Below are 21,759 nucleotides of genomic sequence, written 5' to 3'. Positions count from 1 at the left end.
GTCCCCTAAGCCACCTCCTGCAGAGCTGGCACCACCACCCTCCCAGGCCGGGTCTGTCTCAGCACCTCCCCTGCCCTCTACTCCTCCCCACCCACTGCTGTGCCCTCCAAGGACGCTGGCCATCCCCATTTTTTCCACAGGGACTTGGGAGTCCTTAATGAGCAAATAGATTTGCTCTAAATAAGGCATTTCAGAGGAATTCCCAGGCCCAGGACATAGCTCTCGATTGTGTCCCCACCGATGGAAGCACAGCCGTTGTTGGGGGTCCCTGGCCTGCCCCCCAGGTGTGCTTATCCAGTCCTACAGCTCTGCCAGGTCTGTGTGCCACCACTGTGGTCAGTGCCCAAATAGCCTGGGCTGCCTCAGAGCTGTGGTTCGTGCAGCCCCAGGAGGCTCCTTGAAAGGGACCTCAATCACCTTGGGCCCACATGCTCAGTGGCCTCGTGGGGCTGGTGGCTCCTGCACTGCAGTGTGGATGGAGCAGCCCCTGTGCAGTCTGGACAGAGGCGGCCTGGTTAACAGTGGGCACGAGGACAGGACTCAGTGCTTCAGCACCTGCCCGTCCTGTGTGCAAGACCCTGGGCTTGACCCCAGCACTGTGGAAACAGCAAGATTCCCCAGACCCGCGGAAGACAAGGCCGGCCAGCAGCTGCTAGGAAGGTGGTGTCTCCCTGGGCATGTTGAGCGGCCCAGCAGGGTCCATCGTGGGCACAGCCACCCTCACGCCTGGCTGACTGGGGCCCAGCTTCGACACCCCCAGGACCCCACTGCATCTGGAGCCTGGGACACGCAGGATGGTCAGAAGCCCCGATACTCAAACCTGGCCCCTCTGTTCCCATGCTGCCCTGGGACAAAGTTGTCTCATCCAGAAACAATGGGAGGGTCTCTCTGTCACTAACCTGTTCCCTTCTGTAACTTTCTGGCCATAATGGCTGAAATCAGGTGTGGTGGCAGCCTCAGGGCTGTAAGAAGTCTTTGTGGGTGGAAGGACCAGAGTGTGGACTTCCACTCCACAGAGGCCACGTTCCTCCCGAAGAGAAAGTCCTGTAGTCTGTGGTCTTTTGGGTCGGTGATTATATCCTTAAAAAGCAAATAAATATTCTGAGCTTTAAGCAATCACTCCATCAATGTGTTAAAAAAATAGGTTTAATGCAGGTGGCCCACCTCATTAAGACTCGGCAGGCCCTCGGGACACTGGGCAGTGGGGTGCAGTGCGCAGCGGTCCTGCCGCCCCTGGCATGGTGTTCACACTCAAGGCAGCACAGCCAGCCCTGGAGGGGCTCTGCCGGTTCTGTGACAGGAGTCAGTGAGCGTAAACAAAGCTTGGCTTGAGGAAAGCGCATGACCTAGTGCAATAGATTCTCTGCAGCAGGAGAAAAGCGGGGCCGGGAAGCTCTGAGCCCGCCCTCCGGCTCACAGGGGCCCTCTGGAGCCTCCCTCTGGAAGAGCAGCGGACGGAGGCTGGCTACAAACTACAGCGCCATCTGTGGCCAGGAGCTTCTGCTTCCCTAAGTTGCTCTTCAGTGGCACACAACTGTCCTCACAGATCCCCTGGCCACTGGTCTGTCTGGCAGGGCAAGTTTAAAGGGGCCACCATCCAACCCAGGAAGTGGGGACAACTTGGGGTGAAGCAAGTACTGACCAAGTAGCCATCCTCAGAGTCAGGCTAGTGTCCTACACCTCGCATAACTGACCAGAGCCCCTTCAACACAGGAGGCTAGATCAGGGCCCAGGTGCTCCCTGCTCCAAGGACACCCTGCCTGTCCCTCAGTCACGCTCTCTCACACCTGGATGCTTCAACAGCCACAGCAGGGTGGGGACAGCGCTGGGGGAGGCTCTCTGTGGTGGGCCTAGCCCACCCCCGGCACCTGCTCCAGAAAGGCAGGTCTCAGTGCTGGGTGCTGTCTCACAGGAAGACAGGCCAAAAGCCTGCTCCCCAGACACCCCACACTTGCAGCAGCATGCAGTACAGGGGACATTCTCAGCAGGCCTGGCCGGGTGGAGGTAGAGGGAGCTCTACCTGGCTCCCACACACTCTGGGATGCCCCTGCGCCAGGGACCAGCCAAGGCTGTCTGCACTCCAGCCGGACTGCATCTGAGCAATCCAAGGGGACCCACATGGCCCCTCAGGGTGACAGGCAGGCGGGAGGGAGTGGGCAGCTGTGAGACAGTGCAGTGTCTGCCAGTGGGGTCCAACACTGACCAAGGCCAAGATGGGCTGAAGGTGTGCAGGAAGGGGGCGGAGCAGCCAGGGGGCACCCTGTCCAGATCTGCTCCTGGGCAGTACACCCGTGTCCAGGGTCTCCCAAACCACTGGTAGGGCCTAACTGTGGGGTGTGTGTCACAGAGAATCTCAAAGTGTAGAACAGACAGAAGCCACCGCACAGGTCGACCTGGAAGGAGGTGAGCAGACCACCGCAGAGCTGGAAGCCCAGCCGGCAGGGGCTACAGAGGCCAGCCAGAGGGGCAGTGGTTCCTGTCACAGAATAGTCTCAGCCCTTTTCTCCCCCAAAGGGGAGCATGTTCTGCAGTGGTCGCCTATAGGACGGGGGTGCACAATGCCCTGACCAGCCCACCCCACCAAGAACAGAACCCGCAGCGGGCACAATCAAGAAAGTCAGGCGGAGGCCACGCCCTCACATGTCCACAAAGACCATAAAGCACCAGCCCAGGCCCCCGACCAGCAGCATGGTCACGTGGATGCCGTAGATGAGCAGCTCGTTCATGAGGCGGAAGTCCACCCTCCGGCGGCCCAGGAGCAGCAGCAGCACCGACAGCTTGCGCTGGAAGCGCAGCAGCACGCGCACACCCAGGTACTGCAGGCAGAAGAGCGCGGCCAGCGCGCCCCAGAGCGCGGCAGTGAAGAGGCTGCAGCTGAAGTAGAGCAGGAAGCGGATGAAGCCGTAAAGCCAGCGCGTCTTGACGTACACGTCAAAGTTGTTGTACTTGGTGCGCGCCAGGTGCGAGGCCCTCACTGGCCCGCAGGCTGCGTGCAGGCAGGTGGTGTGCGGGCCGTGGAAGGAGCGCACCCGTCGTGGGATGGGCATGACAGGCATTGGCCCCGGCGGCAGCGGCAGCGGCGGCGGCGCTAGCTCGTAGTGGCGGTGCTGCCTCCAGGAGGCAGTCAGCATGGGTGTCATGGGCGCCTAGGCCTTGGAGACCTCAGAAGAGGCGTGGTCCTGGGGGGAGAGACAAGGAGGGCATCAAGTCAGTCTGAGGACACGGTGAGGGTGTCTCTCCCTGAGAAATCAGCCCGCCAAGCAGGCTCAAATGCCAGGCCTGGGGCTCAGAACTGGGACTCAGTCCCCACCTTTCCTTTTTACAAACCCTCCTGAGGATTCTTCCAAGGGACCCACAATGTAAAATCCAAAAGTGGCACTTTACCCACAGTGCTGAGCAAGGCCAGGAAAGTGACCATGGCCCCCTCACCCAAGAGGGCCTCCCTGAGAGCAGTCAGTGACAAAACGGTTGGGGTCCAGACAAGCAGAGTCTGGCTAAGCTCACTCCTTTCCAAAGGCTTCTCACAGTCACCATTTTCTAGATTTGTCTTGCTTTAATTTTGTATGTCTACTATTGCTCAAGACTTCTGCAGATTTCAGGGACAATAGTCCTTGAAGGCCATTCCACAAGGAATAATAAGATTAGGATGAGGGACAGGATGCAGATAGATGGGGACTCTGGAGTCACCTGGTGGGGCCTGAGCCCTGGTGGTGTTATTTCTTAGGAATATTCTGGGGCAGGTTACTTGAGCACAGGCTCCTGCTCTGTAAGCAGGGGAGAGGAAGGAGGGGGGCAACAGCTCTATCCTCCCAGGGTTGCCTGAACCAGGGAGGATACCTGGGGGTGTCATGGCAAAGCAGGGCCACAGTGTTGGGTCCATGCTGTTTGCCACGGGATGCAGCAGCCCTTCAGACTGGGCTCCAAAAGAAAGGAGAAAATGGCACATGGCTCTCTAGTTGCACCTAGTAAATGCCATTTACAACTTGCTTCGATAATCTGTGGAAGGAAACAGCAGATTGAGAGTTCAGGATGTAGAAAATCCGATAACGAAAGTTAGTAACAAGGCAGCCAAAAGCTTCCACGTCCTCAGATGGACTTCAGTCTAGCTCCCCCTCCCGGACACAGGTCCAGAGCAAATGGCTGCGCAGCCAAAGGTACTCAGGGGGCGGATACCCTGATCCGTCCCGTGCCCAGTCCGGGCGCTTCTGCAAAGCTTTACCCAGTCTCCAGTCGCTGCGGGGACAGGACAACGCCCTCGTTTGGGCGTGTCACTGTACCCCGCGCAGCTGGGGTAGTGCGCCTGCTGGCAGAGGGCTCCATTCTGCTCCTGCCACCCGGTGCCTCGGCAGGTGCACTGGTGGCTGCGAGACAGCACAGCGGAGCCGGCAGGTGCACGAGGCTGCGCGCCAGGTGCCGGGTGCTCCACACCACGAGCCTCCCTGCAGACCACCACACGGCCACCCTCCCGGTGCCCATGAATGCCACGGGGCGCAGGGGGCCACGCGCAGGCGCGTCACACCCGGAAGCCCCGCGGGCCGCGCGCGACCCCGGCCCGCCGCCCAGGGCATCTGCGGGCGCCACTTCCGGGTGTCGGCGCCGCGCGTTGCCCTGGAGACGTCCCGCGGCCAGGTCCCGCCCTCCCCGCCGGCCGCTCACCCGGTGCCTTCTCCGCGGCGGCGCCGGCGTCCTGGACCAGGCGGCAGGCCGGCGGTGTTGGGGACTGGGCCTGCGGGCGCCCCTGTCGCCCGAAGCTCCGAGAGCAGGGCGACTGCATTCTGCCGAGAGTTCCGAGCGCTGGCGCGGCCCCTCACGCGCCCCCGGCTGGGGCAAGCCCGGAGGGGAGGGTGTGCCCTGGCCCGGCCGCCCGAGGCGTTTGGCCCAGCGTGGGAGCCGTAGCGCCGTCCTTCCGCGGCCACCGTAGAGCGGGCTTCACGCCCCCTCCGCCCCCTCCGCTCGCGCCACGGCGAAGCCTCGCTGTGCTCGTTTTGGCCTCGCGCTAAGCGTCCCAGAACTCGATTCTGTCACGGCGCGCGCGTACGAGCCGCGAGCGGTTGTGACATCACCGCCCAGGCGCAGACAAGGAACTGCGCAGGCGCAGACAAGGAACTGCGCGGGCCTCGAGGGCTCGGCAGTGCGCAGGCGCGCTCATGCGTTGGGCCGCAACCACCCCACCCCCCCCACCCCCCCCCACCCCCCCCACCCCACCCCCCCCCCCCCGAGAGTTCTGCGCGCGCGTCCTCGACGCTGCGGGGGAGCGGGGCTGACCGGGTATGAGCTGCTCCCCGGAGACGGGAGACTGTCGGAGGCCGGGCGGCGGTGGGCAGTGCAGCAGCCGAGCGGGTTTACCAGGGCTGTCGGCGGCGAGCTGGGTGTGACACCGCGCGGGGTTCCCTAGAGCCCCAGAGGGAAGTTGGGTCGGGCGTGGTGACCCTAATTGTAATCCCAGCGGTTCGGGATGCTGAGGCAGGGGGATGACAAGTTCGAGGCCAGCTGGAGCAACTTAGGAAGACCCTGTCTCAAAATGAAAAGGGCTGGGGATGGAGCTCAGTGGTAGAGCGTCCCTGGGGTCACTCCCCGTAACACAAAAAATATAAAAGGAAGGAATGAGGGTGGGTCCTGCAGGCCAGCAGTAATGACCTTGCCAAGGCCCTGCAGGTGACAGAGGTCGTGGACAGGGGGTATGCTGGAAATGTCCACAGGGTCAGACCACCCATGGTGAGTCTGGAAAGCTGTGGCCCTTCAGGGTTCCCTCATTGACCCTCTGGCCCACTGCGGTCCAGTCACAGGGTGCAGGCTGTTCAGGTGGCAGAGTTGGGCGACAGGCTGTTGGGCGGAGGCCCTTGAAATAAGGGCTCCCAGCAGCTGGAAGAGCCACCTGGGGCTGGGGGCTGGCTCAGTCTGCACTGTGCAGGAGAGGGCGAGGCCCATCTGAGGACCGGAGAGCCTTTACCCAGCCTGAGCTGGAGTCTGAAAACTGACTGGACCATGAGGGCCCCTGGGAGAGCACCAGGAGCCGGCTCTTCAGTGACCAGCGGAGCTCTCCCCAGAGAAGCCTGGGCGAATGCTTCCCCACACTGTACACATGTGAACACGGAAACAGTGAAACAGGGCCCTGATGGCTGGATTTAATTGTCTGTTTTAAGGGCCTGTTAAGATCAGACCAACCAGTGCTTGCCTCTCGTGCAGCATTGGGCTGTGTCCCTGGCCTGGACGAGGTATGGGCCAGCAGGAGGCTGCCTGTCTGCCACTCTGCGCTTCCCGCACACTGGAGGCGGTCACCCTATGGAGCAGCAGTCACCCTGTGGAGCAGCTCTTCCCCTGGCCTGTGCCTTCATTTGGGGCTCCCTGGCTCTCCCTTAGTGACCCCACAGCCGTTGGCTCCAGCCCTTTCAGCCCCCCACATCCTGTTGTGCATAATTGGGGAAGAGTACAGGGCTGACTCCAGAGCAGGACATCCACCCACACTGCCCCTCGGTGGGAAACATGAATGGAACCACCTGCTGGAGGTGTCCACCATCTTGCAGTGAGGAAGGATGAGGGTAGATGGCGGGTGGGTGGCAGGTGTGCAGACTCACCATAGGCCAAGGCCCAGGACGGGGTGGCACAGACTGCCCTCCTTTCAGACAAGCAGTACTACCTTCCGGGTGTTGTGAGGGTCTGTTGAGGGCTGTGGGTGGCATCAGTCCCAAGAGACTGATTGATCTAAGGATGGGTGAAGTCATTGCCATCTGCGCCCAGTCTTGAGAGACCTGGGTGGACCGCACAAGCCAGGTGAAGCAGGCCTGTGAGGATGGCCCACCAGGGCTGTGGGTGCATTCTTCGGGTGAGGTCCTGAGGCAGGGGGATGTCTGCAGAGCATTTTCATTTACTTTAGTTTCAGAGGTCATTTTCACTTTTTTTTTTTTTTTTACACATTTCTGTGCCTATTCTTTTCACTGTTATAAAAAAGCTTTTGGGGGAGAAATTAAGGAGGCATGTATCACTTGGAGCGGCCACAACACCCCTGCATTAGAATCTCTTCATGGAGACCAGGACCCTCCCCAAGGCCTCCAGATGGGGACTTCAGGTCCCCTGGTGAGCTTTTCAGGGATGTGGCCAGTTTGGTCTTGCTCTGAGGTCTGTCCCACTACCCTGTCACCTTGTCTGTAGCTAATGGCCCTGACTCTCCTGTCAGGCACCTATCCAGTTGGCCCCGGCCCCAGGTCGTTGCCAACACCACCAGCATGTGTGACCAACCCCTGCCCATCCTTCACTCAGAGGTCCAGGTGTCAGGGCTGGAGGGTGGTGAGAGCCCCAGGAGAAAGAGACTGGTGTGACCTGTGCAGGGGTGTTGGGTGGGGAGCTGCAGAAGTGCAAGTTCCTCCACCTGGGACTAATTTCAGGCCTGCTGGTCCCTGTGGAGCCAGTGCGGGCCTTCTGTTATTGTCCTCAGGACTGACTCTGGCTGTGGCCGCTCCTTTGGCACTCTTCTGGCTGCCCTGCAGAGCCCCAGCCTCCCCGTAGCTCCCTCCCTGTCCCGTGCTCACACTGGCCCCTGTCTTGTGGAAGGGTCTGAGGAGCTTGGTGGTATGTGGCCCTGGTCCTCCTGCCACCGTGGTGGAGCTGAGCATAGCCAGGGAGCGTTGGAAACTTCCCAGCAGCAGGTGAAGGGCGACGGGTTTTTAAGAAGCCTCTTAAAATGCACCTCTTCCCTGGGCTGTGTGTCTGCGGCCCTCGGGTTGATGGTTTTTTGGGCATTTCTGTCTCCCCTCCAGCTGCCGCATATCCTGGGGTGGCTTGTCCCTGACTTGCCCCTTCATGCCTTCCTTGTGTGAGTCTCTGTTCCTCCTCCACCTGCCAACCTCTGCTCACCCTTCAAGACCCCTCTGGAAGATCCCTGCCTCTGCGAGGTCGCCTGCGGCCCTGTGCCACCACCTCCCTGGCCCCCAGGCTCCCTCGGTTCCTCTTCTACCCCAGGAGGTGAGCCAGGGAAGCTCCAGGAAATGCCCCCTGCCCTTACCTTGTGCCCTGCTGTTGTGACTTCACTCCTTGGAAGTTCTGGAAGCCACCTACTGAACTGAGTCCATGACCTCCAGCCCAGGACCTGACCACAGCTGGGCCCTCCCCGTGTGCCCTGTGCAGCTCAGTGGCCTGCTCGAAAGGCCCTCCAGCAGCTTATCTTGCTGTGGAAAGGTAGCTAGGGTCCCCACCTCGGTCCTCACTCCTCCCAGTGTAGCTCTGGGCGCAGGCCTGGCGCCACCTGCTGGGATGGCCTGAGAAGCGGGGATGGGGCTGGGGAGGGGCGCCAGTGCAAGCGAGGCCTTCAGCCTGGGCTGGGAACTCCGGCGGGATGCATGCAGGCGGGACTGACGCGCTCGTGTGCAGGGCCTGTGGCTGCTTAGCGCCTTCGCAGCAGAGTGGCAGAGGTGAGCAGCTGCCTCAGGGACAGCTACCAGTCCACAATTTGAGCAGGCAGTCCCTCGCTCCATTGGTACACAGGTGCTGGGCAGGCTTGCCCATGCCCGGGGGAGCTGAGAGGAGGGGTCCTGCCTGCCGGCCTGGGAGAGCTTTGCACCTGCCCCCATACCATCTGCCAGCTGGGGGTGGGTGCAGGGATAAGGACACCTGGCGCTTTGCCTAGCCAGGTGACTTCTGGGCCTGACATGACCAGGTCTTGCTGCCAGATCGGTTGTGGCCCACTGAAGGGCTTGTGAGGGGGAGGGAAAGGGAGACAAGTGACATCTCCTGGGCCTTTTTTTTTTTTTAATTGGTGGTGCTGGGGATAGAACCCAGGGCCTTGCACAGGCAGGGCAAGCCTCTGCTGCTGAGCCCCATCCAGAATCTCCCAAAGTCTTTTGTGTGTGTGTGTGTGTGCTGCAGAGTGAACCCAGAGGCACTGTACCACTGAGCCACACCCCTGCCCTTTTTAGTTTTTATTTTGAAACACAGTCTCACTAAGTTGCTCAAACCTGCCAAGGCTGACCTTGAACTTGTGATCCTTCTTCCTCAGGCTCCCAGATCCTCCTGCCTCAGGCTCCCAAGTCATGAGTTCTCCAGGGTCATTTTCAAACTGACCCCCCTGGGGGAGGCCCAGTGTGGCTTCAAGCTCAATGATAATCCCCCTCCACCCCACCCCGCTTCCGAGAAGTGCTGAGGGGCCCAAGACAGGACAACGTGAAGGACACGCTGTCTTCCTGGACAGCCACCGGTGCCTCTTCTGCAGCCCCTCCCGCTTGCCATCGAGGTAGGAGTCTACTCCCCACCCCTGGTGGTCCACCTTAGCGACTGGCCTGGAGTCAGAGGAGGCCCAGAGGGCTGTGCTGTGTGGTTCTGGGCTCTCAGAGAAGCCGGCTGTTCTCTCAGCCTCCTGGGCACTGCTCCCTCTGGGCACCAGCTGCTATGCTGGGAAGTCTCATGGGGAGGCCATGAGAGGGGCGCCAGTGGGTGGCCAGCCGGCCATCTGAACTGTAAGTGCAGGAGTAAGGCACTGTGGGTTCAACCCCAGTACCAAAGAAAAGTGTGGCGGATGGGGTGTGGTGACGTCTTCTGAGGCTGGGCCACAGAATGCCTGGGTTTCCGCCTCCCTGTCGGGGATCTGGGAAGACAAGCAGTCTCCCCTCAGCTGCCATGCTGGGTGGGTGTTCTAGCAGTCCTGCTCCCAGCCTGCTAAGGAGGAACTGAGGCCTCCACAACAGCCAGCCATCTGGGAACAGACCCTGAGCCCCTGTGAGGCTGCATAGGGCTGGCCCTCGGGCATCCTCTCTGGAGCTTCCCGAGAGACCTGAGCCTGACCCACCTTGGCATGGGTCAGTCTGACGACAGAACTGGAGACATTCGAGGTGCTGCTATGGAGTGAGTTGTGTCTCTCGTTCATGTGCTGAAGCCTGACCCTCAACACGTGCAAAGCTCCCTAGGATGGGCCCTGCTATGGTTGATCTGTGGTATCCCCCAGAAGCTCATGAGAGACAGCCAGGACGCTGCAAGGTCAGATGACAGCCTGTGAGAGCCGCGGCTGCCTCAGTGGGTCAGCCCCTGGACTAGTCTAGCTGGTGGGGACTGCAGCTAGTATGTAGGGTGCGGCTGGAGAGGCTGGGTCCCGGGGATGTGCCTTTGGGGTTATATTGTGTCCCTGGCCACCATGAATGACCAGCTATCTGCCATGCCCTTCCTCCATGATGCTCTGCGCTACCTCAGGCCCAGAACAATGGATCCGGCCAGCCGTGGACTGAGCCTCTGAAACCACGAGCAAAAATGAACTTTTCCTCCTCTAAGTTGTTCTACGTCTTTTGGTCTCAACAATGAAAGCTGACTAAGACCGTGACCCACTAGTGTGACGAGCGGTTGTTAGTGTCTCAGTCTGAGGCACAGCTGGGTTCAATCAGGTCTATTTTATTGATGCTCATCACACTTCAGACACACATCCTGATTCTGAGTCCTAACTGAGGCTACCCAAGAGTCCCAGATGCTCACCTGACATGGGTCCTCAGTCAGGGTCGCTGGAACTAGATTCAAGCTGGAGGAGTCTGGTGGGGAGACCAGACCGAGACCTCCCTCTCTGTCCAGGTCCTGTTGGTCCCATCGCCCCCCAGAGTCTGGGATTTAAGTCCTAGTTCAGTTGTGCTTGCAGCAGTGCAGACGCCGACGTCACTATCTAGGTCTGCCTGGGCCGCAGTTGGCCGCAGTTCTGCCACTCACATCTCATCAGGGGCACGTTGCTTATGGTCTTTCCTCCACATACACTTGGATTAATACAACCAACAGTAACCCTGTGTATTCCTGGCACTCAGGTCACCTAGGACCAGTGGTCAGGACAGAGGCACACCAGAGGGTGACCACGTGAGGGCAGAGGGAGGAGATGGCTGTGCAGGGCCTGAGGGCAACAAACCTCTCGCTTAGACCCCTCCCCTGCGAGGGGGGCTTCGTCACTGCTCCTGGCTGCCTTGTCCTGGGGCGGGTGGCCAGCCTGAGAAGGGAGCACACTGGCTGTGCGTGTACCAGGCACTTGTTGGTCTCTGTGTCACTGAACCCAAGGGCACTGGGTACCACAGCCGATGGCTGCTCCTGTCCCCTTTTACAGGAGACCAAGGGACTAGTAACTTGCTCAAGGTCACAGGGTCGTGAGGGGCAGGACCTGTGTCAACGCTCTGTGCCTTGCTGGCCACAGCACAGGCCAGAGCTCTGCTCAGAGAGCCCTCTTGGTGACCGGGAGCTACACCCACAACAGCCCCCTGCTTCCTCAGGTGGAGGCCCAGGGCCATGGACCCCCTCCTCTGCGCCCCACCTTTCCCTCCACGTGGTGGCTCACCTGTGCCCGTCTTTCCAGTGGCCTGAGCTCCTCCCTGGGACAGAGACCTCCTGCCGCAGAGCAGCCCCACGTGTGCTTGGCTGTTGCTTAGAGTGCGGCCTCGTGCTGGGTATTCAGAACGGAGGCTCCAGGGCCCTGGGGGGCAGCAGGCCTGGCCAGATCACAGACCAGCCCTGGTCCAGGGAACATCCCTGGGATCTAACCTAGGGCAACTCCTTCATCTTCCCTGGGGCTGGGGTAAGGCTGGGGGTAGAGAATTTGCCCAACATGAGTGAGGCCCGGGATCCTCCTCAGCACCAAAAGGGAAAACAGGGAATCTATGGCAGGAAGCCCTCTGCCAAGGCCGGGCCAGGACAGACTCAGCGCTGCCCCTGGGAGGCCGAGAAACAGCAGGCCTCAGTGAGAGGCCCTGGAGGGCAGGGCTGCTCTTGTCTCCTTGTGGACCCCCCTTGGTGTTAGGTGGGCACGTCCTCCCAACACCCAGACCCAGCTGTGAAGGGGTCCCAGGAGGCTGGTGCGCCCTCTCCCAGGGCTGCCCGCGTCCCAGACCCAGGCCTGGGCTCTGAGGCCTCTGTGCTAATTTCACAAAAGACTCGACTTGAACTCCTGACTGAGCAGCTTCACTTTGACAGGACTGAAGATTTGTGACAGGGCTGATCATCACCCCAGAGCGTGGGTGATGTGCAGGCTCCGGGGAACCGGCTAGCAGGTATATTTTATGGCTTGCTTGGAAGACAAACGCAGGCATTTATGTGTCACTTGTTGCAGTATAAATGCTAACTTGTACTTCTTTCAAAACTTTTAATGAATTGTATGCATTCTGGAGGATTTGTAGGATGAGTGGGATGGCCCAAAATGTTACTTTAAACATATTTGTCACTTTGGAAACAGCACCAAAAAAAATCTGGAAGATATTGCACTCAGAAATAAATCATAAATGGATGCATCTGAAAAGAGGTTTATTTTGGTCGTTAATGGTTGATGGGCCCCCCAGTGCAGGATTTAAAGTTAAATTATGCAAAATCAAAAACAAACCCTATAATACTTAATCAAACATGCATAAAACTGTCAGGCCCAAATAAATTCTCTCAATTAACTCGCTTCAGATTGTGATTGCATTCACTAATTTAATCAGCCTCAGAGTGAGGTGGAGGCCGGGAGAAGATGGACTCGGTGAGCATGCCCCTCAAGGGGCCAGGGCAGGACCTCAAGCCAGGGCAGCAGGCTGGTCCTGGCCACAGAGAATGCCGTTCTTTTACTTTTTTCCCACTGAGGCTCGAAGCCAGGCCAGTGCTCTGCCCGTAGGCTGCACCCCAGCCCGGGCTTTCCCCACGAAGGAGGCTGTTTCCTCTTCTCCTCCCCAGGAGGCAGACTCCCCCATCGGGCACAAGGCTTCCCTCCACCCCCGCCTCCATCCAGGAGCAGGCGTCCTCCAAGTGGGTCACCTTTGCTGGCTCCCCTGGCCTCAGAACAGGAGTGCGCCTGCCTGCGCGGCTCTGTTCCCACCCTCTCCCCCTGCTCTCCCCCTGCTGCCCCAGTTCATCGCGGGTTGATAGAAGTGGTGGCAGATGGGTGGGCACTCCAGGGAGGAGTGCTGTAGAGCCTGCTCCTGGGCCTGGGGGACGTGGCCGTCTCAAGGCCAGGGCCCAGTGGTGGCTCCTGTGCCACCTGTGCTGTGGGCACTCGTGCGGCACCCCATGACCATCTGGCTCCCTTCAGATGCTGCAAAGCTGGCCATGTCCCAGGAAGCGCAAGTCCCAACAGCCACGGCACCTTGAGGCCTGCAGAGTGTGGGGTGCATGCTTTACAGATGGGGTTGGGGTCACGTGGCCGTTCTGTCTGTCTGGGGCCTTAGGGGTTAGCTCCAGCAGAGGCAAGTCCACCCGCCCGCCTCCCCATGCTGCAGTCGGGGAGGGAGGAGAGTCCATGGGCCGGCAGACAGCAAGCCTGAGAGGCTAGACTTGGTCTTTCCTCCCAGCTGCTGCCTGTGTCTCAGGACCCCCATCTCTGAACCCCCTGGGGACCCCCCCTCCTCATGGCTCTGGCCCCTGGCCCTTCCCGCGTTTTGGTGGAGGGTTTCTGTGGAACCATCAGCAACCTCCGGCGACCCATGCTGGACGGACCCTGGGGACATTCTGCTGAGGGAAGAGCCCAGACACAGAAGGACAGAGCCTGTGTGATACCTCAGTCTTGAGCGGAGGTGGTGTGGTGAGTGAGCGGCCCTGTTTGTGGGGACAGTGTTCGTGGGGACCGAGTTTCAGTTTAGGAAGATGAAAAAGTGCTGGAGCTGGTCGGAGGTGGCAGCTGCACTGTGGTGGATGCACTCAATGCCACTGAGCTGTGCTCTTAAAAAAAGGACCAAAATGGTGGATTTGGGGATGTGGCTCAGTGGCAGAGTGCTTGCCCTAGGTTAGATCCCAGGATGGAAACAAAACTAAAAAAGGTAAGTTTTTCATATGTATCACAATTGAAAAAAAAGGAAAGCATGTCAAAGGCAGCTGGGCATGGTGTGCACACCTGTAATCCCAGCAGCTTGGGAGGCTGAGGCAGGAGGACCATGAGTTTGAGGACTTCTTCAGAAATTTAGTGAGACCCAACTTAAAATAAAAAGGGCTGGGGATGTGGCTCAGGGGTAGAGTCTTCGTGGGTTCAATTCCCAGTGAAAGACTGAAAGAGGGCAAAGGGGGACTCTCAAGAGGACCCACAGGGTTCCAAGACAGCAAACGAGGAGGTGGAGATGGATAATCGGGAAGGGCTGGGAGCAGGTTACTGGACACTGGGTCCCTGATCTCCTGTGTCCCACATCTCTGGTCAGTATGAAGGAAATTGGAATAAAAGCTCTGCTGGGGGCCAAGTCTAAGAGGGTTTTCCAATGCCTGGGACAATGGTGGCCCAGGAGTGGCACCCTAAAGGGTGGCCCAGTGGCCTGCCTCTGGGTTGGCCGGGGTGTCTGGGTCCCCTGCTGAGGTGGGCAGAGTGGATGGAGCTTGGCCACTACAGATGGGCTGCTGAGTGTTAGTGGGGCCCCTGACCATTCCCAGATGGGGCTGGGGTCGCGTGGCCGTTCTGTCTGTCTAGGGCCTTAGGGGCTAGCTCCAGCAGAGGCAAGTCCACCCGCCACCCGCCTTCCGGACAAGGTGTTGTGTCCTCTGCCTGTGGTCTGGCCATGTCTTGTCCATTAACCCGTGCACCTGTGTCCATCTGTGGCCTCTGTGGGCAGCTCCTGTTTGTCTACCTGCCCCAAGAACAGAGATGGGCACAAGGACTTTCCCCCTCATCACAGTCTTACTTCCTTACCGTTTGTTAAGTTGATCTTAGTAGGTGGGCTATTCCCGATTGAAAACCAGCTGCGGTGAACAGGGAGAAGCCTCCTACCTGGCCGTGGTCAGGATTTTACCTCCCTCGCCTGTACTGTGGCCCAAACCCACATGGCGTGAGGTCAGCTGTCCCACCTCTGTGAACGGCCTGGTCGGTGGGCACAGGACGGACTCTTGCCTCTCCAGCTGTGCCCTGAGCCTCCTGTTGTCACACAGGACGCCTGAGCTGGCCTCCCAGGTTTTCGTGTGGGTCCTCCTGCAGCGGCTCTGATCCGGACTCCAGTTCCTTCCTCAGTCATGGAGACTCCAGCATGGCCAGGTCACCTCTCAGGACACCGGGAAACCCAGCCACCTGTGGAGGCTGTCTGTCTGTCCCCGCCTGCTGGGACTGAGATCCTTGGGGGCAGGCCTGGGTTCAGTGGAGCCGTTTGTCCCTGTGTTGGGCCCAGGGCCTGCTGGCTGAAACGGGTCAGAACTGCTGGCTCTCCAGGAGCTCCGAGTGGACCTCCTGACAGGTGTGCTTGGCCCAACTGCCCTGGGGCCGGGTCTCTGTTCACTGACCTAGTCCTCAGGCCAGGCTGGGCTCTAGGGCAGGCGGCAGCCTCCGGCAGAGCTCAGGGACAGAAGGCAGGTGGGAATCGACCCAGCAGCCAGCCCAGGGCAGGAGGGCTGCGAGGGAGCCGCCCACACCCAGGGCCAGGGGCAGGGGGCCCCAGGAGGGTCAACTTTGTGCAGGGCTGGAGCCTCCAGGGCAGGTTTGGCACTGGCCACCTTTGGTGTCAGGGAAGAGAGCACAGGGGCCAGGGTACAGGTCAGGTGGAGGTGTCATTCAGCCACCACAAACATCTTCTGTGCCTCAGAAAGGGACACTCCTGACCCTGCTGAGAAGGGATCTGGAGCCCTGTCCTGGGCTCATCTGGGGGAACCCAGGTCCCCTCCATGCAGGGGGTTGAGACAGGCAAAGAGGGACAAAGGTGTGCACAGGCTCCCAGGCACCTTGTCATACAGGAGACTCCACGTCAGCACCTGCTGCCGTCCAGAATGCAGCCCTGGAGACCACCTGCACTGCTGCCCTGGGCAGAGCAGCGTCCGCAGCCAGTCCTCAATAGGGCCTGCAGCTCGTTCCCCTGGGGACAAGAGGGACATAGCTGGGGTGGAGCTCAGCTGGGCTTTATACCTGTGGTGAGGAATGCAGCCCTGCCCCGTGCACTGGACAGGTGCGCGGCTCCCCTTCACATGGTAAGGAAGGCAGGGTGTGCACCCTCACGCCCCCACAGGAGCCCGTGCCCAGGGCACCCCCATCCCACAGACCTGCCCAGGACACCTGCCCAGGACTCCTCTGGAGGCTCAGGCTCAGCTTGGTGGGTGCACTGGGAGGCCAGCAGGGGGCGCTCTCGGCCTGGGGTGAGTGTCAGCACTCCGGACCCGACCTGCTTCTTCCCCGCCAGCCCTGGTCACCACTGGGGCAGGGGCAGGTCTGAGCTCTGCCAGTTGTCTTGCTGAGATTGGACAAGGGCAGCTGTGCACCCAGCCACCCCAGCTCACCCCAGCTCACCCCAGCCCACCCAGTTCACCCCAGCTCACCCAGCTCACCCCAGCTCACCCCAACTGTCTGGTGTTTCAGGTCACTCCTGGGGTCAGCCAAGCTTGAAATAGTCCCATGGGAAGTGCCATTGGACTGGACCGTGGCTCGGGATCCTTGGAAGGATGGGGGCAGCTGCTGTTGGATCTGGGCTTCCTTAGGGGCACTCATGTACCCACTTTCAGGGGTGACAGAGCACTGAGCCGAGAAAGACTTGTACCCTGGTCATGGGGTCCCTGCGGAGGAATGGGAGGGGACGTGAGTGTGAGGGTCAGGGACAGCACCAAGTGAAACTACAGAATGAACTTGGGGTTGCTGCAGCACCAGAGTGCTCAGACCCGGTGTGGTGTGCTGGGTCCCCACTCCCCCTGTCTGGCCCGCCTGCTCCCTGGAGGGCCAGTCCTCTCCCCAGGGCTCAGACCTGGTGGGAGTGCAGGGCTGGGGAGTGAGGGGAGGCTGCAGTGTTTGCCATTGGCACCAGGGGGCGGCCTTGCTCTTCCTTGAACTCCTGCAGGTGCATCAGGGCTGCAATGGTGGGGTGAGGCGGGCGCTGGAGGAGTGCAGGACTCCCCTCTGCAGCCGGGTCCTGAGGGTGGCCCCGTTGCTTTCCTCAGCACTGCCTCCTAGGGTTCATCCTTCAGTCAGTAGCTGAGAGACCACCCACTTCCAGGTGGGAAGACGGCAGGCCACTGTGGACGGGGCTTGCCTGGGCCAGGCTGCCACCTGGCATCTGTGGTGGGGACAGGTCGGGTGCTGGGCACCCCCAGGATGCTCACCAAGGCTCCTCCCTCCTAGTGGGGTGCACACCTAGGACAGGGGCATTAAAAGGCCTGTTCAGTGAGGTGGGTGTGGCTAGCCACACAGGCTGCTGGGCACAGGTGGACCAGGGGACAGACATTGAGCTTTAGTGCCACTGATGAAGCCATTGGTGTGACACAGTGCTGCCTTTGGGAGCCCAGCAGGTACGCAGAGGCCTCCTGGCCACCGGCCACTGCTGGTGCTGTCGTGTGTCAGGGCAGCTGGGGGCAGGTGGTCCTCTTCTGGGGTCTTGGGCCCTGCCTGGCCCTTTCTCCCCTCGGGCTGTCCTCCCAGACCCCCTGCATCCCCAGCTGTCCCTCTCAGAGACCTGTGTCTAAGGCAGATGCCTGTTGGGCCAGTGGGTCTTCCAGGGACAAAGCGGGTCTGGGGGACTATGAGGGCCCCCGATGCTGAGGGCTCTGGCACGGTAGTGTCATTAGTCCTGGGAGTTCAGGACACTCCTTTGGGGAGGTGAGGGTCTGATAAAGCATTCAGTAATGGCAAAAGGCTTTCACTCTCAAAAACAGAGAAAGGGACCTTATTAATTTTATTTATTTACGTATTTGGTACTGGGGATTGAACCCAGAGGTGCTTACCCACTGACCCACATCCCCAGCCAGACCTTTTCATTTTTATTCTGAGACGGGGTTTTGCCAAGTTGCTTAGGGCCTCACTAAGTTGCTGAGGCGGAACTTGAACTTGTGGTCCTCCTGCCTCAGCCTCCTGAGCCACTGGATCACAGGTGTGGCCACTGCATCCAGCGGGCACTTTAGTTCTTACAGCAGTTTCAGGTTCACTCTTGCAAGATTATCAATGTCTGCAGCTTTCCGAGGGCTCCCTCTTGGTGTGCACATTCCGTGGGCTTTGGCAAATGGATGACAACATGTCTACCATGTGGCTCCCACGATCAGTTCTGCTGCCCTGACGTCCCTGGTGCTCATCTGTTTGCTCTTGCTCTGGGCTTTCTCTCCTGGGACCCCGGTGAGGCAATGGGATCATGTTGTCCAGACAGGGAGACCCGGGCTGGGGAGCAAAGGAACTCACACCCTTAGGGGCAGCCCACCAGGCTGAGGACAGACCACCCAGTGGCTTGGCCATGTCTCGGGGGTGGCCCCATGGGCAGCTGCAGTGGCCCCTCAGCTTATGCCCCCTGGCAGAACCACAGCCACACGGAGCCACTGTGCTGATCGTCCTGAAAGCCTCAAAGAGCCAGGAGACAGACTCAGAAAGCCACAGGGTGGCATGGCGCCTGACCAGCTCTCTATCAAGGGCTTTAGGAATGTCCTCTGGGGAAATCTCAGTGCTGACGGTAGCTTCCAGGTGGCCCATCACACCCATGGGCAAGCGAGACAGGTACTTGCTTATGTAAGTAATGGCTGCTCCTTAGGCGTCCCTGCCTGGCCCGTACTGCATGGCCAGTAGGCATTCACCAAATGGATGAATGGCCACCACATGGTGGATGCCCAGGAAGGAAGGAAAGGGGGCCCCACGGCCTGGCCACCAGAGCTGCAGGCGGGTGGAGGGCTCCCCTGTGTGTCCCCTCCTGCCTGCCAGTGGTCATTCATCTTCAGATCTGGTGCCCCGGGGTCAGCAGCTCAGCCAAGTCTCCAACATGGCAGCCTCAGAAGACTCATCCATCAGGTGCCAGCTCCGGGCACCGAGAGCCCTGCTGTGCCGGGGGCCAGGGCAGCCCTCGCCCCGATGCGGGTGGGCAGGGGCACGGTGGTGGGTGTCAGCACTTGGGTGTTATTTATGAGTTCATCTATTTGCCGGGACAAGGCGCTCTGCATTCGGTTGCCATGGTAGCCTCAAACCCAGTGTCTTATTAATTCTGCATGTTATGAAATAAATACAGATCAGACAATCGCAGCGAAGGTTCTATTTTTTTATGATGCATTTGGTTCTCGCTCCTGGGGCGGGATGCTTCCAGCTCCCGGCTTCCCTCGACACACATCCATCAGACAGTGGGTGCCTGGGCGGCCGCGGCTCAGGGAAGCCCAACACCACCAGCCTGAGAGTAGGTGGGGGAGGGGTGGGAGGCGACATAAGGCAAGGGTGAGGCTGGCAGTGCCCAGGGGCATCAGGAGTCCCCACGCCACTAGGAGAGGCCGGTTCCCCCAGGGAGTCAGCTGGGAGCTGAAGGGCAAAGTGGGTGGAAAGGTGGGACCAGGTCTCAGGCTGGGGACAGCTTTGCTGTCCCTGGGGCTCCAGGAGGGTTGGGAGGCAGGGCAGGAGGACCCAAGATGGGGGGCCCTGCTGGGCTTTCCTTGGCCTGGCCCTCGAGGCCCTCTTTAGCACTTTACAGGATGCACTGGGTCCGGCAGGCAGGACTGGTGCGGACTCAAGTCCCAGGCATACAGCTTCCTGGTGACAAGGACTCCAACCCACGTCTGCTCACTGCCCATGCATGGCCCTGTGGACGCCTCCCCAGACCCTAAGAGAAGCCCCAGTGTACCCCTGAGCTCTTCACTCCCCAAAGCATCCCCGGACAACTTAGGCTTGCCTGCTGCGGACCAGGAGGGGCTGTCTGCCAGCCTGGCCCCTGCCACCTCCCCAGTGGTCAGCACCAAGATCAAGCAGGCGCAGGGTGGGCAGAGTGGAAGCTGGGCCCCTGCCCCAGCCCAGGCTCATGGTCCTGGCACAGAGGCTTCTGTGAGAGGCCAACAGCCAAGGCCAGGTCAGGCCTTTGCCTCCTCTGACCAGAATGACCCTGGGCTCAGGGCCAAGGAAGCTTGAGAAGTGCAGATGGGGGTGAGCCCAGGGGGAGGGCCCAGGAGGTGAGCTGGGGCCGGGCAGCCAGTCCAGGGGCCTAGGGAGCTGCCAGGCAGACAGTCCAGCCAGAAGCAGGGTCCCCAGGTAGACTCAGGGACTCGGCCACCTGCAAGGGGAAGAAGCTGCGTGGGGGGGTGCAGGTCTGGCCTGCTGTGACCCCACATGCCACTGTTCTGTCAGGGCAGGGCTCCAGGCTGTCCTGGCAGCCCCTAATTCTGAGTCTGGGGCTTGGGAATGAGTTGGGACACCTGGCCACCCCCAGCCCACCTTGCTCTGCCTGTCCTGCAGCCAGCCCCTGCGGACAAGTGGCCCATCGATCCCTCCCGGACAGCAGCCAGCATGGGCCATTCAGACGCTCCCAGCCCCCAGGGCCCGATCAGAGCATCGACAGAGCAGAGCATTCGCCATTTAATTAAGCTTAGTTTAATTAAAAACCTGGAGTTCTTTATTAGACTGCGTAATTGATTTAATTTTCCGTGGGATTCAGGAGTCAAGCACCTCTTTGGTGTGAACTCCTAAATCCTGGTGGGGTGGAGGCTGACGGTCAGGAAGGAGAAGGCCTCCCCCGTGGACAGGGCCAGCTCTGCCTGCCTCCTGCCACAGCCCAGTGGGGAAGGGGCCTCCACCTGGGCTCCTACGCAGCTGTATCTGTGGCTGCCGGGTTGGGGGATGGAAGAGGTCTCCTCAAGTGGTCCCCACTGGATGGTGAGGGGTGGGGTGTGGGGAGTCCATTTTGTGAGTTATTTTCTGAAATCATGACCTTGCCCAGCTGCCTTGGGAATGACGGGTCTGGGGCCCCTCCAAGGTGCTTCAAATGTCCTCCCCAGGTCCCCAGAACAGAGAGCCAAGCAGCAGCCGTGCTGGGGCCTGATGGCCCCGGGCTGCATCAGGACATAAAAACAGTCAGGCGTCTGCAAGTCAGAACCCCCCTGCCCATCCATCTTGGAGACGGCCGGCCCCCAAGCAGGAGCACCTCCCCGAGGTCACTGTGAGATTAAAACCGCAGCGCACCAGGACGTCAGGCGGGCAGCAATCCTTCATTCTTGCAGGCTCAGAAGGCCTGGGCATCCTCCTTCCACGCAGAGAGGCTCCCGTCCACCCTCGGCTGCTCCCTGGGCCCAAGACCTCCATGGAGGAAAGTCCCTTTCCGTGGTTGAGGTAGGTCAGGAGGTAGGTCATGCCTTTGACGGTTCCCAAACACTAACATAGTGACCGTGTGTGCAGACCCCAGAGAAACTCACGTCCACACAAGAACTCCTGGGGGCCCAGGGCGGATGCCCCCCAGGTTCCGTCCGGTGGCAAGTCTATGAACTGTAAGGCCACCAGGGAAGGAGCGCACAGGTAAGACAGAGACCCAAGCCCAGCCGAGTGGAAGCAGCCGCACTGGACACAGTGCTCGGCTCCCTTGACGGGGACGTCCTCTCTGCAAAGCCTCTCCCTCCTCCTTCCTCCCTCCCTTTCTTTCTTTCAATCGTAGTAAAAAAAAGAAAGGGAGGAAGAAAACACATTCCCATCTGAATTAGCCAGAGGCCTCCAGAGAGGCAGGACCAATGGGATCACATCTATCACGATGAATCTCTTACACATAAAAAATCAAAATAAATCTCTTTATATCGTAATAGATGTGGATGTAAATGCAGATATATCCAGAAGAAATTTATCACAAGCACGTGGCTCACTTGACTCTGGGGGCCGAGAAGTCCACCTCCTGCCGTCTGCCAGCACCCTGGGGTCCCAGGAGAGCCAGCAGTGTTCAGCCAAGTTCAGAAAAGAGCCGGGAGCACCTGTGGTGTGGAATATTATTTGGCCATAAAAAGGAACAAAGTTAATCAATTTAGTGAGACCCTGTCTGAAAATAAAAACTAAAAATTGCTGGGGGTGTGGCTCAATGGTTAAGCAATTCCTGGGACCCAACACGTATGTCCCTGAGGGCATCGTGCTCAGTGAGGTAAGCCAGATGCAAAACATCACAGACTTATGCTTCCATTTTTACGAAATGTCCACAG

General features: G+C 59.7%; 2 protein-coding genes and 1 long non-coding RNA gene across 9 annotated transcripts in view; 1 reads left to right on the top strand and 2 right to left on the bottom strand.

Moving 5' to 3' along the window:
• Nacc2 (NACC family member 2) overlaps positions 1 to 1,300 on the bottom strand; it is a 77,026-nt gene extending 75,726 nt beyond the window's left edge. The window contains exons 1-2 of the mRNA XM_046465386.2: positions 1,165 to 1,300; positions 900 to 1,080 (exon numbers count right to left, since the gene is read on the bottom strand). Coding sequence (XP_046321342.1) covers positions 900 to 927 — 28 coding nt within the window. The 5' untranslated portion in view covers positions 928 to 1,080; positions 1,165 to 1,300. The remainder of the gene's footprint in view (positions 1 to 899; positions 1,081 to 1,164) is intronic.
• Tmem250 (transmembrane protein 250) lies at positions 1,129 to 5,090 on the bottom strand. 4 transcript variants are annotated; one of them, XM_046465381.2, is made up of 3 exons: positions 4,657 to 5,090; positions 3,838 to 3,996; positions 1,129 to 3,179 (listed from the first exon to the last, which is right to left on the bottom strand). In XM_046465381.2, exon 3 carries the CDS (start codon positions 3,138 to 3,140, stop codon positions 2,637 to 2,639), a length of 504 nt encoding a protein of 167 aa, XP_046321337.1. In that variant the 5' UTR covers positions 3,141 to 3,179; positions 3,838 to 3,996; positions 4,657 to 5,090; the 3' UTR covers positions 1,129 to 2,636. The 4 variants fall into 4 exon arrangements, with proteins under 4 accessions (XP_046321337.1, XP_046321339.1, XP_046321336.1 ...); XM_046465383.2 differs by lacking the exon at positions 4,657 to 5,090 and adding an exon at positions 4,220 to 4,538; XM_046465380.2 differs by lacking the exon at positions 3,838 to 3,996 and having other exon boundaries at positions 4,657 to 5,089.
• A 101-nt stretch (positions 5,091 to 5,191) lies between these two features.
• On the top strand, positions 5,192 to 12,238 carry LOC124107533 (uncharacterized). 4 transcript variants are annotated; one of them, XR_006856451.2, is made up of 3 exons: positions 5,192 to 5,268; positions 7,755 to 7,959; positions 8,990 to 12,238. It is a non-coding gene; the product is annotated as an uncharacterized LOC124107533 (long non-coding RNA). The 4 variants fall into 4 exon arrangements; XR_006856454.2 differs by having other exon boundaries at positions 5,258 to 5,369; XR_006856452.2 differs by lacking the exon at positions 5,192 to 5,268 and adding an exon at positions 5,377 to 7,643.
• The last annotated feature ends 9,521 nt before the right edge of the window (positions 12,239 to 21,759 follow it).

This window comes from Marmota monax, unplaced genomic scaffold (assembly GCF_021218885.2).
Source record: "Marmota monax isolate L192 unplaced genomic scaffold, Marmota_monax_Labrador192_F-V1.1 WCK01_AAM20220418_F8-fsc00167, whole genome shotgun sequence".
NCBI classification, from domain to species: Eukaryota; Metazoa; Chordata; class Mammalia; order Rodentia; family Sciuridae; genus Marmota; species Marmota monax.
Note: the sequence above shows the minus strand (reverse complement) of the source record. Positions and strands in the feature narration are given on the sequence as shown.